The sequence below is a fragment of the Trichomycterus rosablanca genome, chromosome 20, assembly GCF_030014385.1.
Source record: "Trichomycterus rosablanca isolate fTriRos1 chromosome 20, fTriRos1.hap1, whole genome shotgun sequence".
Classification (NCBI taxonomy): Eukaryota; Metazoa; Chordata; class Actinopteri; order Siluriformes; family Trichomycteridae; genus Trichomycterus; species Trichomycterus rosablanca.
The window spans coordinates 11,101,915-11,118,325 of record NC_086007.1 but is presented as its reverse complement, the minus strand read 5'-3'; the positions used below and the strand labels follow the sequence as shown (position 1 = coordinate 11,118,325).

General features: G+C 40.3%; 1 protein-coding gene across 1 annotated transcript in view; it reads right to left on the bottom strand.

Moving 5' to 3' along the window:
* Positions 1-13,970: 13,970 nt before the first annotated feature.
* Positions 13,971-16,411, bottom strand: part of slc6a4a (solute carrier family 6 member 4a) — a 31,183-nt gene continuing 28,742 nt past the window's right edge. Inside the window, exon 14 of the mRNA XM_063016627.1 lies at positions 13,971-15,245. Coding sequence (XP_062872697.1) covers positions 15,165-15,245 — 81 coding nt within the window. The 3' untranslated portion in view covers positions 13,971-15,164. The remainder of the gene's footprint in view (positions 15,246-16,411) is intronic.

The window sequence follows — 16,411 nt, the reverse complement described above, 5'->3', positions numbered from 1 at the left end:
GTGGTCACATTCTCCATGCACGTCCTGATGTAACCCAGAACAGATGATGTGTACTCCTCTAAATCCACGTTGCTCTCTGATGTCACAGCCTCCCTGAAGATCTGCCAGTCTGTGGTCTCGAAGCAGTCCTGTAGCCTGGACACAGCACCTTCCGGCCACACACAGATGGTCTTTGTTACAGAATTTCTGCTCCTTGACACTGGGCAGTATGCAGGAGCGAGCAGGAGAGAGATGTGATCCGAGGCTCCGAGGTGGGGGCGGGGCGCTGCTCTGTACGCTCCTCTTCTGTTTGTGAACACTTTGTCTAAAGTGTTTTCGCCCCGAGTGGCAACGTTAACGTGCTGGTGGAACATGGGAAGAATGTCCTGCAGATTCACATGGTTGAAGTCCCCTGCCACTACATACAACGCTTCTGGGTGTTTGTTTTGTAGCGAGCCGATGCTATCGTGCAGTACTCTAAGCGCATCATTAGCGATAGCTAATAAACTTAAAAGTAAAAGTACAGTGGGTACGGAAAGTATTCAGACCCCTTTAAATTTTTCACTCTGTTTCATTGCAGCCAATTGGTAAGATCAAAAAAGTTCTTTTTTTTTTGCTCATTAATGTACACTCTGCACCCCATCTTGACAGAAAAAAAACAGAAATGTAGATATTTTTGCTAATTTATTAAACAAGAAAAACTGAAATATCACATGGTCATAAGTATTCAGACCCTTTGCTGTGACACTCATATTTAACTCACATGCTGTCCATTTCCTTCTGATCCTCATTGAGATGGTTCTACTCCTTCATTGGAGTCCAGCTGTGTTTAATTAAACTGATTGGACTTGATTAGGAAAGGCACACACCTGTCTATATAAGACCACACAGCTCACAGTGCATGTCAGAGCACATGAGAATCATGAGGTCTAAGGAACTGCCCAAGGAGCTCAGAGACAGAATTGTGGCAAGGCACAGATCTGGCCAAGGTTACAAAAGAATTTCTGCAGCACTCAAGGTTCCTAAGAGCACAGTGGCCTCCATAATCCTTAAATGGAAGAAGTTTGGGACGACCACAACTCTTCCTCAACCTGGCCGTCCAGCCAAACTAAGCAATCGTGGGAGAAGAGCCTTGGTGAGAGAGGTAAAGAAGAACCCCAAGATCACTGTGGCTGAGCTCCAGAGATGCAGTAGGGTTTGTTTGTTTTTGTTTATTGCCATTCCAGCTCAGTATGGCTATGTACATGGCATTTTACGAGTAAATTAAAAAAAATATATACAGTGTATCACAAAAGTGAGTACACCCCTCACATTTCTGCAGATATTTAAGTATATCTTTTCATGGGACAACACTGACAAAATGACACTTTGACACAATGAAAAGTAGTCTGTGTGCAGCTTATATAACAGTGTAAATTTATTCTTGCCTCAAAATAACTCAATATACAGCCATTAATGTCTAAACCACTGGCAACAAAAGTGAGTACACCCCTTAGTGAAAGTTCCTGAAGTGTCAATATTTTGTGTGGCCACCATTATTTCCCAGAACTGCCTTAACTCTCCTGGGCATGGAGTTTACCAGAGCTTCACAGGTTGCCACTGGAATGCTTTTCCACTCCTCCATGACGACATCACGGAGCTGGCGGATATTCGAGACTTTGCGCTCCTCCACCTTCCGCTTGAGGATGCCCCAAAGATGTTCTATTGGGTTTAGGTCTGGAGACATGCTTGGCCAGTCCATCACCTTTACCCTCAGCCTCTTCAATAAAGCAGTGGTCGTCTTAGAGGTGTGTTTGGGGTCATTATCATGCTGGAACACTGCCCTGCGACCCAGTTTCCGGAGGGAGGGGATCATGCTCTGCTTCAGTATTTCACAGTACATATTGGAGTTCATGTGTCCCTCAATGAAATGTAACTCCCCAACACCTGCTGCACTCATGCAGCCCCAGACCATGGCATTCCCACCACCATGCTTGACTGTAGGCATGACACACTTATCTTTGTACTCCTCACCTGATTGCCGCCACACATGCTTGAGACCATCTGAACCAAATAAATTAATCTTGGTCTCATCAGACCATAGGACATGGTTCCAGTAATCCATGTCCTTTGTTGACATGTCTTCAGCAAACTGTTTGCGGGCTTTTTTGTGTAGAGACTTCAGAAGAGGCTTCCTTCTGGGGTGACAGCCATGCAGACCAATTTGATGTAGTGTGCGGCGTATGGTCTGAGCACTGACAGGCTGACCCCCCACCTTTTCAATCTCTGCAGCAACGCTGACAGCACTCCTGCGCCTATCTTTCAAAGACAGCAGTTGGATGTGACGCTGAGCACGTGCACTCAGCTTCTTTGGACGACCAACGCGAGGTCTGTTCTGAGTGGACCCTGCTCTTTTAAAACGCTGGATGATCTTGGCCACTGTGCTGCAGCTCAGTTTCAGGGTGTTGGCAATCTTCTTGTAACCTTGGCCATCTTCATGTAGTGCAACAATTCGTCTTTTAAGATCCTCAGAGAGTTCTTTGCCATGAGGTGCCATGTTGGAACTTTCAGTGACCAGAATGAGAGAGTGTGAGAGCTGTACTACTAAATTGAACACACCTGCTCCCTATGCACACCTGAGACCTAGTAACACTAACAAATCACATGACATTTTGGAGGGAAAATGACAAGCAGTGCTCAATTTGGACATTTAGGGGTGTAGTCTCTTAGGGGTGTACTCACTTTTGTTGCCGGTGGTTTAGACATTAATGGCTGTATATTGAGTTATTTTGAGGGAAGAATAAATTTACACTGTTATATAAGCTGCACACAGACTACTTTTCATTGTGTCAAAGTGTCATTTTGTCAGTGTTGTCCCATGAAAAGATATACTTAAATATCTGCAGAAATGTGAAGGGTGTACTCACTTTTGTGATACACTGTATATAAAAAATAAGTGGTAGATTTAATTTAGTTTAAAATTGTTGTATTATATTTGATTTTTGATTTTTAGATGATTCAAGAAATTTAGTATTTTTTGTGGATTGTTATGTTGAAAAAGATCTTTCATGTTAGTGTCTTTGTAGTATATTTTCCTGCTATTGTCAATAGCTTGACATTCTGTTTTATTGATAATTGTGTTTGACAGTACTGGCAATTTGGTGCCTCTTCCCTCAGTAGTAGGTGTCTATGCGTCAGTGCTGAATGTCCTATACGGCATCTTGTTAGAACTGTTTGATCATGTCTTTTCGATGCATAACGAGTTTGGGTACTGTTAAGTTGTGGTCTTATTTCATAGAGTTTGTTTGCTGTGTTGCTATCCCATTCTTCTTGCCATATGTTTTTACAAAGTGTTCGAATTATATAGAAGGCATCAGTGGGTGGAACATAACACCAGGTAATTTGTTTTTCAACAGCTTTTTTTGCCAGGTTATCTGCTTTTTCATTTCCTTGAATATCGCAGTGGCTGGGGATCCAGCAATATGTGATGTAGACTCCGTATTTTCTAAGATCTTTCTCTATGGCTAAGATCTCCAAGATGACTGGATGATCTGTTTGTAGTGATGTCATTGCTTGTAGACAGGATTTTGAGTCTGAACATATTAAAAACAATTTGTGTGTGCTAATTAGAATATAGTTCATGGCTAGTAGAATGGCGTGAGCTTCTGCTGTAAAAATAGAGCTGTATTGGGGAAGGCGTATGCTTTGTTGATAGTTTGATGTATAGATTGCTGCTCCTACATGTGATTCCGTTTTTGATCCAGCAGTATAGATAATTTGGTGGTTTGGGTGCGTTTCTATGATTGTCATGTATTTGCTTTGATAAGTTGTGGGGAGGGTATCCTGTTTTGTATGTTTATTTAGTTTGAAGATTACTTTTGGTTTTATGACTTTCCATGGGGGTATCAGGACATTTTGTGTGTTTTTTTGGGATGTTTATAGCTTCTAGATGGGTTTTTATACGAAGTCCTAGTGGCTTGATGAAATTTCTTCTGGTTTCATATAAGTGGTGGTAATGGTTCTGAAAGAGAGATTGTTGAGCTGGGTTTTCTTTATTCCCTTGGTTCTTTAAGGCATATTGTAAACCTACTCTTAGTCTTCGGATGTGTAAAGGTGGTTCATCTGCTTCTACATACAAGCTTTCTACGGGTGATGTTTTGTATGCTCCCAAAGTCAATCTAAGCCCTTGATGGTGTATAGTGTTGAGAGGTTTCAAGTAAGATGGTCTGGCTGCTCCGTAGATTGCACTTCCATAATCTAGGCATGAACGGATTAGCGTGGTGTAGAGACGTTTTAGTAGTTGAGTATCTGAACCCCATCTTGTATTTGCCAGTATTTTTATGATATTCAGCATCTTTGTGCACTTGATTTTAAGTGATTGTATATGAGGGATAAATGAAAGTTTATTATCTAGTATTAATCCCAAAAATCTAACTTTTTTCTACTTTTATAACTTCTCTATTTAGAGTTAACAAAGGATCCGGATGTAAGGATCTTAATTGGCAGAAGTGATTGCAGACAGTTTTGGTTTTTGACAGTTGGAAACCATTTTGTGATGTCCATTTTTCCAGGCGGTTTATTGCAAGTTGTAGTGTGCGTTCAATTTGTGGCATGTATCGTCCTTTGCTACAGATGCATAAATCATCTACAAATAAGCAAGTCATGTTATTTATCTTGATGTTGAACAGTGTTACTGATAGGATGCCGCCTTGTGGAACTCCTTGTTCTTGTGTGTATAGGTCAGATAAGGTGTTATTGACTTTGACTTTTCTATTTTTTAAGTAGTTTGTAATGAGTATGGGTAGGCGACCTCGTAGTCCCATTGTATGTAGGTCTTCTAGGATTCCATGCCGCCAGGTTGTGTCATATGCCTTTTCAATATCGAGAAAAGACTGCTACAATGTGTTGTTTATTTAGAAAACCATCTCGGATGTAACTTTCCATTCTGACGAGATGATCAATTGTGCTTCTATTTTTCCTAAAACCGCTCTGATATTTATTAATAATGTTATTGTGTTCCAAAAACCATACAAGCCGTTGGTTTACCATTCTCTATAAAGTTTTCCCTAGACAGCTGGTTAAAGCAATTGGTCTATAACTGCTTGGATCTTTTGGGTCTTTCCCTGGTTTGAGAAATGGTATGACGATTGCTTCTGTCCATTTGAGAGGGTAATTGTTGGAGATCCAGATTTTGTTTAGATGGCTCAATAAGGTGTTTAAATGAAAATCTGAAAGGTGTTTTAGAAACTGGTAGTGGAGGGTGTCTGGTCCGGGGGCTGTATCATGTGATTTATTTATAGCCATTATGAGTTCTTTGAGTGTAAATAGTTTGTTGTAGGGCTCTGTGTTTTCTGACATGAAGTTAAGTTACTTTTTCATGTAATTCTCTAATTTTGTTAAAGTTCGGGGTGTAGTTTTCTATAGAGGAAACTGACTGAAATCTTTCGGCAAGGACGTTAGCTATTTCTTTCTCTGTGGTTAGTAGTTGTCCCTTTATTTCGATATGTTGTATCTGTGGTTGTTTTCCTTTACTCTTCATATGCCTTATCATATTCCACACTGTCTTGGAGGGTGAACTGGCATTTAGTTGAGACAATTTTCCCATGTATTTTTCTTGGTTTGGTTGATTATTTTTCATGTTCTTGCTCTGTGCATTTTAAGGTTGATTGGGTTTTCTGTAGTAGGGAATTTGTTAAAAATCTTTTCCGCCTTTTTCCGGGCTTTTATTGCTATTTTGCATTCGTTGTTGAACCATGGGTTATGTGGTCTTTTGGGTTTGGCTGATGTCATCGGAATGGCCTGGACTGCTGCTTCTATGATGGTTTTGGTGATTTGTTCTATCGTGTATTGTGCGGTTTGGTTGAGATTTTGTAGTTTTTTTCCACAAAGTATATCAAACTTGACCCAGTCAGCTTTTTTTAGTTGCCATCTCCTTGTGGTTTGTGTTTTTGTCTTGGATATAAATTTTATTTTGATTGGGAAGTGATCGCTTCCACAGAGGTCGTCTAGTTTCTCCCAGATTGTGTCGAGATAGATCTCTGGTGAGCAAAAGGTAAGGTCTATGGCTGAGTAGGTTCCATGACTGGGGTGAAGGTAGGTGTTTTCTCCATTATTTAGAAGGCATAGATCATTTGTTGTTATAATCTGTTCTATGGTTCTTCCTTTTGCATCTGTCTTCTTACTTCCCCATAATACGTTGTGGCTGTTAAAGTCGCCCATAACAATATAGGGTGTGGGTAGTTCTTTAAGAATGTTTTCTAGTTTTGTATGGGGGTAGTGTCTATCTGGCGGAAGGTACAGTGTATCACAAAAGTGAGTACACCCCTCACATTTCTGCAAATATTTTATTATATCTTTTCATGGGACAACACTATAGAAATAAAACTTGGATATAACTTAGAGTAGTCAGTGTACAGCTTGTATAGCAGTGTAGATTTACTGTCTTCTGAAAATAACTCAACACACAGCCATTAATGTCTAAATGGCTGGCAACATAAGTGAGTACACCCCACAGTGAACATGTCCAAATTGTGCCCAAAGTGTCAATATTTTGTGTGACCACCATTATTATCCATCACTGCCTTAACCCTCCTGGGCATGGAATTCACCAGAGCTGTACAGGTTGCTACTGGAATCCTCTTCCACTATTCCATGATGGCATCACGGAGCTGGTGGATGTTAGACACCTTGAACTCCTCCACCTTCCACTTGAGGATGCGCCACAGGTGCTCAATTGGGTTTAGTCCATCACCTTTACCTTCAGCTTCCTCAGCAAGGCAGTTGTCATCTTGGAGGTTGTGTTTGGGGTCGTTATCCTGTTGGAAAACTGCCATGAGGCCCAGTTTTCGAAGGGAGGGGATCATGCTCTGTTTCAGAAGGTCACAGTACATGTTGGAATTCATGTTTCCCTTAATGAACTGCAGCTCCCCAGTGCCAGCAACACTCATGCAGCCCAAGACCATGATGCTACCACCACCATGCTTGACTGTAGGCAAGATACAGTTGTCTTGGTACTTCTCACCAGGGCGCTGCCACACATGCTGGACACCATCTGAGCCAAACAAGTTTATCTTGGTCTCGTCAGACCACAGGGCATTCCAGTAATCCATGTTCTTGGACTGCTTGTCTTCAGCAAACTGTTTGCAGGCTTTCTTGTGCGTCAGCTTCCTTCTGGGATGACGACCATGCAGACCGTGTTGATGCAGTGTGCGGTGTATGGTCTGAGCACTGACAGGCTGACCTCCCACGTCTTCAACCTCTGCAGCAATGCTGGCAGCACTCATGTGTCTATTTTTTAAAGCCAACCTCTGGATATGACGCCGAACACGTGGACTCAACTTCTTTGGTCGACCCTGGCGAAGCCTGTTCCGAGTGGAACCTGTCCTGGAAAACCACTGTATGACCTTGGCCACCATGCTGTAGCTCAGTTTCAGGGTGTTAGCAATCTTCTTATAGCCCAGGCCATCTTTGTGGAGAGCAACAATTCTATTTCTCACATCCTCAGAGTTCTTTGCCATGAGGTGCCATGTTGAATATCCAGTGGCCAGTATGAGAGAATTGTACCCAAAACACCAAATTTAACAGCCCTGCTCCCCATTTACACCTGGGACCTTGACACATGACACCAGGGAGGGACAATGACACATTTGGGCACAATTTGGACATGTTCACTGTGGGGTGTACTCACTTATGTTGCCAGCTATTTAGACATTAATGGCTGTGTGTTGAGTTATTTTCAGAAGACAGTAAATCTACACTGCTATACAAGCTGTACACTGACTACTCTAAGTTATATCCAAGTTTCATGTCTATAGTGTTGTCCCATGAAAAGATATAATGAAATATTTGCAGAAATGTGAGGGGTGTACTCACTTTTGTGATACATTGTATATAGAACAGAGGGTGATGGTTTTATGTAATGTTATAAGAACTGCAGTTGCTTGGATATCTGTTTGAAGGTGGATTGGGCTGTGAATTATATTTTCTTTGATGAGAATTGCTGCTCCTCCTGTTGGTCGGTGAGAGTCTGGACCTGGTGAGTTGTACATTATGTAACCTTTTAGGTGTATTGTATTTTCAGCTTTGAGCATGGTCTCTTGTAAACAGTAGGCTATTGGATTTATTGTAGTGGATAGCCTTTGTAATTCTGAAAAGTTTGCTTTGATTCCTCTGCAGTTCCATTGGATTATGGTGTGTTCCATCAGGTGCGTAGTATTGGGGGTTTCTGTCTTTATCTTTTGGTGACGGACTTCGAGATTTGATTCTCGGTTTTTCGATCATCTCTATGTCCTTTGGTTCGTCGTCTTTGGTTTTACTCTTTTCTCGACTTTGCTTCTTTTCCATACTTGATTTCTCCTTTATCTTGCTTCTAGGATCTGTTTCTGTTGACTTTGTTTCCTGGTTAGTTGTTTTAGGTTTTTCAGTGGTTGTCTTCTGTAAACTTATAGGTTGTGGTTTTTCTCCTCTCACCCAGGTGATGTTAGTTTGACTATCTCTGTTAATCATTACTTTTGTTTTTACTATATCAGCAAAGGATCTTTCTAACTTGAAATCTAGTCTGTTTTCGACCGTTTTTCTTGCTTCTGGGTAGCTAAGTTTCTGTGCTTGTCTAATTTTTTGTATTTATTTTTCTTTATTCCAGATGGGACAGTCTTTAGAAGCTGCACTGTGATGTCCGTTACAGTTTGCACATTTTGGTGGGTTTTGGCACCCTGGGCCATGTTCTTCTTCACCACAGTTGTAGCAGATGGCGTCTCTTCTGCAAACTGTGGATCTGTGACCATACTTCTGACATTTATAGCATCTGAGTGGATTGGGTATGTATAAGTTTACTTGTACTTTTAAGTAGCCGATTTCTATTTTCTCAGGAGGATGTGGTCTGTTGAAGGTGAGAATGTAGGTGTTTGTTTTAATTGTTCTCTCTTGGCGTTTTATAATAATGCGTTTTACATTGGTAATCCCTTGGTTAGATAGTTCAAATTGTATCTCTGTTTCTTCCATGTCTTCCAGCTCTTTGGTCCGGATTACTCCTTTGCTGCTGTTTAAGAAAGGGTGTGGTTGGGATTTCATCCGTATTCCAGCAAGTTCAGTTGCGCGCAGCAGGTTATCTACTTGGGTTTTTTTAACACATTCGACTAGTATCTGTCCAGTTCTTAGCTTTTTTGTATTCTTTACTGTTCCAGCTATTCCCATGATGGCTTTGTGTATTGCAAAAGGTGATAGCTTGGTCAGTGACATTTCTGATGATATCGATTCTAAGAGTACAAAGCGTTGCCAGTTGTCGCTAATGTTTAGATAGTTTTCTGAGAGTCCATAAGTCTGTTCCGTGTCCATTTGTTTTCGTTTGTTAGTTAGTTTATCCATGTTTGTAGTTTTAGAGTTTCATCATCCCTGCTCCCCACCCACCTCGGAGTCCAACAAGGGGGTACACAGAGCCACGGATATCCTCTGGTTGTGCACCAGGGCTACAGGAATGATATACGCGAGCAACCACGAGGTGTTAAATTGGTACTCGCTTGACCCTTGGCCAACGCCTTCTGGGGTTCGTGGGAGTACTGAGGTACTCAGACCAGGAAACCCCAGGGCCTGACTTGACCAGCCGATTGATTGGAGCGGGCCACTCCAACCTCCCGTCTATGTGAATTCGGGGCCAAAGTGTTGTGTTGGGCATGTGGGAGCCTCAGCTGCCACTGCCCTCAAACACCAGGATCCCTTCCTCCACAGACACGGGTCGCACCCTACGGCAAACGGGGCGCCCCATTTGTTCGCTTCTTACGAAGAGCAAGGGGGTGCTGAGAACCTATTCTATTCCGGGATTCTCACGGAGGGGACTTGGTTGTTCTGTCTCCACAATGTCAGGATATCTACTGTTTTAGGTATCCTGTTGTTGTGGAAGGCAGTATTAATCTAGGCTCTTCTCTATCTGTACCTGCTACTGAGAAACAGGACATTCTCCGGGAGAGCCACAGATGCAGTAGGGAGATGGGAGAAAGTTCCACAAAGTCAACTATCACTGCAGCCCTCCACCAGTCGGGGCTTTATGGCAGAGTGTGCCGACGGAAGCCTCTCCTCAGTGCAAGACATATGAAAGCTCGCATACAGTTTGCAAAAAAACACATGATGGACTCCCAGACTATGAGAAAGAAGATTCTATGGTCTGATGAGACAAAGATTGACTTTTTTGGTGTGAATTCTAAGCGGTATGTGTGGAGAAAACCAGGCACTGCTCATCACCTGCCAAATACAATCCCAACAGTGAAACATGGTGGTGGCAGCATCATGCTATGGGGGTGTTTTTCAGCTGCAGGGACAGGACGACTGGTTGCAATTGAAGGAAAGATGAATGCGGCCAAGTACAGAGATATCCTGAAGGAAAACCTCTTCCAGAGTGCTCTGGACCTCAGACTGGGCCGAAGGTTTACCTTCCAACAAGACAATGACCCTAAGCACACAGCTAAAATAACAAAGCAGTGGCTTCAGAACAACTCTGTGACCATTCTTCACTGGCCCAGCCAGAGCCCTGACCTAAACCCAATTGAGCATCTCTGGAGAGACTTGAAAATGGCTGTCCACCAACGTTCACCATCCATCCTGAGGGAACTGGAGAGGATCTGCAAGGAAGAATGGCAGAGGATCCCCAAATCCAGGTGTGGAAAACTTGTTGCATCATTCCCAAGAAGACTCATGGCTGTACTAGCTCAAAAGGGTGCCTCTACTCAATACTGAGCAAAGGGTCTGAATACTTATGACCATGTGATATTTCAGTTTTTCTTGTTTAATAAATTAGCAAAAATATCTACATTTCTGTTTTTTTTCTGTCAAGATGGGGTGCAGAGTGTACATTAATGAGCAAAAAAAAGAATGTTCTTATCTTTTTTGATCTTACCAATTGGCTGCAATGAAACAAACAGTGAAAAATTTAAAGGGGTCTGAATACTTTCCGTACCCACTGTATGTTGGCATAGTAACACTAAGCTGGACAATTTATAACTGTAGAAAGTATTTTAGGTTCATACACAATAAAAAAGAAAAGTGTTTTAGAATAAAAACTCTAATATTTAAAGTAAGCATCTTGTGGGGACTTAGTGTAAAGTTTTCAGGTTAAAACAATGTGGGGACCTGACGTTTACCATGTTAAAAATACATGTAAAAAGCATGTTGGTACCTTTTTGGAGAAAGTTGGCTCATCCTGTAAGTGCTGGGTGCAATGGGGATTATCCTCAGACGCACGTTCTGACTTCAGACACTCAGTGTCGACTTCCACGCCACTTTTTGTCACCTGAAATAAGCAAAACAGTCACTAATAAACTGAAAAGAATAAGGGAAAACCTGGTAGTAAAACATCATGTAGTATGTGCCATGCAGTGCCATGTAGTAAATAACTGACACTGCTATGATTATCCCAAGACAGTCTACATAAACTCAGTATATTGTTTAATAATCCCAACGTTCAATTTACATGACCTAAGTGATGTGGTAAAACTACATTCACCATTTTGCATCTAAATATTCACTATTGTTACAAGAAGTAACACCCTTACTTTACTCCTCCAGGGACAATCAGCATCTCCATATTTATGTGATCTCCTCTCCGGGTGGTGTGTCTCGTAAAGCAAAAAGGCACAAATGGGGTCTTCCTTCCACAATGATTCTCTTCATTTTGCAGTTGGGGTTAATGTGGTCATCGTTAACCAGTCTGCCAAGAATGCCATCCTCCCTTGCAGCATTAATACTGAAGTTGAACGAACAGACAGTTATTAAGTGACAGAAAATTATATTTTTGTTGTACAATTAAGAACTAATTAGGAATAAAACTAAACATTATATAAATTCTTCTAAACTATACAGAATTACTAAAGATGATCATGCATTTAGTTAAGGAGCACAATAGTTTGTTAAATAGAAATAAGTAAACTAAAGAATAACTACAAAGCAAACTGTTAATCTCCTGTATAACAACTCAGGACATGCATGGCAAACAGAGTTAGAGAATCAAAATGGTACTAAAGCTATGTAGGTATGTTTCATGTTTCACCTGCTGAATCACTTTTATAGAAACACCTGTATGCACTGGGCTGTTGCCACATGACTGATACCAAACTATAAAGCGAAAAGTATTTGTACACCTGACCATGAGTTGGTTGGACATTCCATGAAAATTAAATTAAAACAGTGGCCTATATCTGTGATCCTTTTAGATATAGCAGCCACCACTTTTCTAAGAACCACAGTTCAAAATATGTCTATGAGAATTTGTGCCTATTCAGTCAAAAGAGCACTGATGTTGGTCAAGAAAGCCTCAACTGATGCTCCAGTTCATACCAAAGCTGTTCAGTGGGGCTGAGGTCAGAGGACTTCTTTGTGCACAGGGTATATACTGCATATACACAGTCATGCTGGAACATGAAATGACCTTCCCTAAACTGTTGCTGGAAATTTTAAAAACATAATTTTCATTATATAATAATTTAATACACATGTTAGCAGTTGTTGTGTCTTAAACACATGACTTTCACATTAGAAAGGGTGTCCCAATACGTTTGTCTATACATTGCATGTGAATGTGCAGGTGTTCCTGATACAGTGAAAGGTAAGGATGCTCTGGAGCACTAATATGAGTTGCCCAACAAAATCAGGAGTCAGATAAAAGCTATACACATATACACAGCTATACAAAAATACTTAACAAGACTAAAAAGTCACATAATAAAGGCTAACCAAATCATTTCTTTTTGATAAAAACAGAGATTCGGTGAATCGCCTGTAAACATTGCGCTGTAAACACCTATACTGCGATATAGAAGTTAGATTTCTCACACTGTAAATGAGTTACAGGTTTAAAATCTTTTAAATCCACCAGATTTCTTCTTAAACTGTCTGTTAAAGAAGTGCAGCGATTTAAAGAATTTTCCGGACATTTAAAAACGTAACACCTGAAACCATACAGACCAAACACATGAATAAAAGAATTATAAATGCATACTTACGTGTAGAATTTTCCATGCCAGATGAATTCGAACATAAATCCTTTGTTGTGGTAAATTCGTTGTCTTCTTTTACTTTCCTCTGAATGAATCCGCTGTCCTCTATATTCTAGTATAAACTTTAGTGAAGTCCGACACTGTATCACTAGCTAATTAGCTAACTAGCTAAAATATTGCCATGAAAACAATAATTTTAAGATTACAGAACTATAAGGACTTTTTTCTTTAACACAGTTTACTTAATAACATTTTACTGGTATAACATTTATAACATTTTATTGAATGTAGAAAGTTAACTCACATTATCTTTGGGTGCTATGCTAATTTACTGAATTAAAGCCGCAACAGGTTTCCTAATTAAAGGTCCCAGTCATTTTTACCACTTCAACCAATCAGAGTTTAGGATCATCTGCGCCGTTTCAACCAATCAGAGTTTAGGATAATCTGCGCTGTTTCAACCAATCGGAGTTAAGAATTGCTTTACTACGTCATCAAGTGTGTAAGCGAGATTCGTTTACAGTCTTTGGCCAGAGGGGGCGTGTACACATCTGAGTCAAAATCCCACACACACTCACACACACTATTCCCATGTATGTGTCAATTTTGGGGACTACTCAGAAATTTGGTGGGCGGGTCTATCTCACTCAGATATACATGTTACAATGCTTAGTTTTGTGGGGACTCGATTTTAGGTCCCCACCATGTTACAAGTCCCCACTTTATTGGTGTGTAAACAGGTCAATGTCCCCAGATTAATAGCTTTGCGAACACACACACACACACCCATTCACCTATAGGTCAATTCAGTGTCTCCAATTAACCTGACTGCATGTTTTTGGACCCGAACTGCCCCGTCTGGTGATCGAACCCAAGACCTTCTTGCTGTGAGGTGCCACCGTGCCACCCTAAATGAATTATGTAAATTAATTATTTACTTCAATCAAACTCAATGTGTTTTACTGGATTCATACTGTATAAGCAGAGTTTAATTTATATAATTAGTACAAAAAATGAAACAATTCACATATATTATATACATATAGTTTTATTTTATTTCTCTCACAATTCATATATATATATATATATATAATATCCTTATTCTATATGGATTTTTATAACAGTCTTATAGACATACATACATAGTACAATAGGAGAGTCTCATCACTTTAGAGTAAATTGTGAAGACAAGGACGAGAGAAGTAAGAAGCATCACTAAGTTGAGGCACACACTAAGTACACACGGTATACATTCATGTCTGCATGCATACGCACACACTGACGGACCGCACCATGGCTTCTGGTATCTCTACCTGGACTTACAGCTCACACACACTTCATAAAACTGACAAACACACTCACACATCCATAAATTCTCACTTGAAGAAGTAGACATGTTGTCACAGGACTGGAACACGAATACTCACAGAACAGATACATACATAGCTGTACTTCATTCATGAGGGTTTAATTTGGACCACCTGTAATGAGCACATCAGTATTTGGTTTCTGCTACCTTGTCATTCACATACATTTTCATATATGTATAAATACTCATATATTTTCACATGAATAGAAGAAGTGGATACACTAGGGAGGTTAAGAAACAGTTTGTGTCAAAATGCATTTACTCCTTCAAAGTTTCCAAAATAAGCCAAGCGTACACATCTGTGCAATAATCCAAACCACATCTGGCACTGCATTAATACACTTTTGGTTTGAAGGTTTACTCTTAGCACAGATTCCTGTCTCAGACTTAAACATAATTGCTCTGTAGCTTAAAATGTAAAACCTAAACCATATGAAGCTGTGCAGCTACCCATAAATCTAAATTAATCTAAAATTCATGTATTTGATTCTAAAATGCAAGCTGGAAAGATGGATACACACTGTAAGCTATTTTTACACTGTCTACTGCCCAGGAACTATTTTTCCTAACCACAAAGTGGTAACAAAAACCAAAACATTTGTGCTACCGACCTGCAGATTCGACCACCCCAATATATTTTGTTATGGCAGGTATGAACTTACACGAACATTGAATGCTGCCACGATTAGTAATGGTGTGAAATAAAACAGCTGGACTGCTGTACGTAGACAGAGGTCCAGCTGTCGCATGATCTGGATGGAGACTCCTTTGGCAGATCTTGGGATATGAATGGGAGGGGTGAAAGCCCCACGTTAGCACTTGTGCTACATGTCCAGCAGAGGGAGAACATGCTCCACTCACACCGCGTTGGTGATGATCACGTCCCTGTGAGCTTCTCCGCTGCCTGAAGGCTCGGGGGTGATGCTCTTCATCAGACGCTGAGGAGCGAGAACGCGCACGAGAACGCGCACAAGCACACACACACACACACACACACACACATTATGATTTTAGTCAGATTATAGTCAGGAAAGAAAAAATATGGAATAAAATAGTTAAAAAATAGTTAAACAGCTAAAAGCTAGGTGGCATGTAAACACAGCAGGTTTACCTCAGGGTCACAGGCCTTTCAGTGTGGTGCTGACACACTACGACTTCATGAAGTTGTTATTAAAGTATAAAATATGAATAAATAAATGAATAAATACATTTATAAATGAAAACTTAAAGGTGCATAAGAAAACGGTTTAGCTCTAGAGTCTACAAGAACAACAGCGTCTTTACATGCTAGTCATTTAGCGGGGAAGCTTGCCATGTTTTCATCTCTAAGCAATACTAATGGGGTTGGACAATAAAACTAAATACAGTGTTAACTCAATGTCCCCTAAACTCAAAATCTTTGAAACTCAATGCCCTTCGTCGAGAAATGTGTACCCTTAAACTCAACGTTTCCCTTAAACTCAACGTGTGTGCGACTGCTGCTTTGCTCAGCACTCGGCTTGAGTGGTGCGGTAAAACGTCATGCGAACATCAGGCGAATCTGCATTTTTGGGGAATAACTGTCAAATTCACTCTGAAAGCCTCCACATGTATCTGGGTTCAGCTGTGTTTTTCCTGTTTTACTTTTAAACTTGTGTTACAGCTCAGGGAGTCTAAAATGCTTATCATAAAAAAAATAATGTAACTTAATGTATTAAAAGAATGACAGGGAAACATTAACCTCTCTTAATTATTACTGCTTTTTAGTTCTCTCCACTACAACAATAAAGAAGTAAAGGTAAAGTGCATGTTCTACTGTATTTCTTATTGATTTTAACTGTTTTCAATTGTTTCAGTATTTTTTATATTATATTTGTGTGATTTTCAGTGTATAAGTGTCAAAAACAACCTCATTATTTCACATTAGCCTGAAATATATGCAGTTCCATGGGACCATGAAACACATTAACAAAAATCCTTATGGGAAAAACATAGCTTAAAACTCAACGGCAGTCTCAGAACCAATTGACATTGAGTTTCAAGGTACCACTGTATATGTAATGAAGAATAAATAAACCAACATGGACCATGGTGTTTTTAACATGCTGTTTTTACAGTCATACAA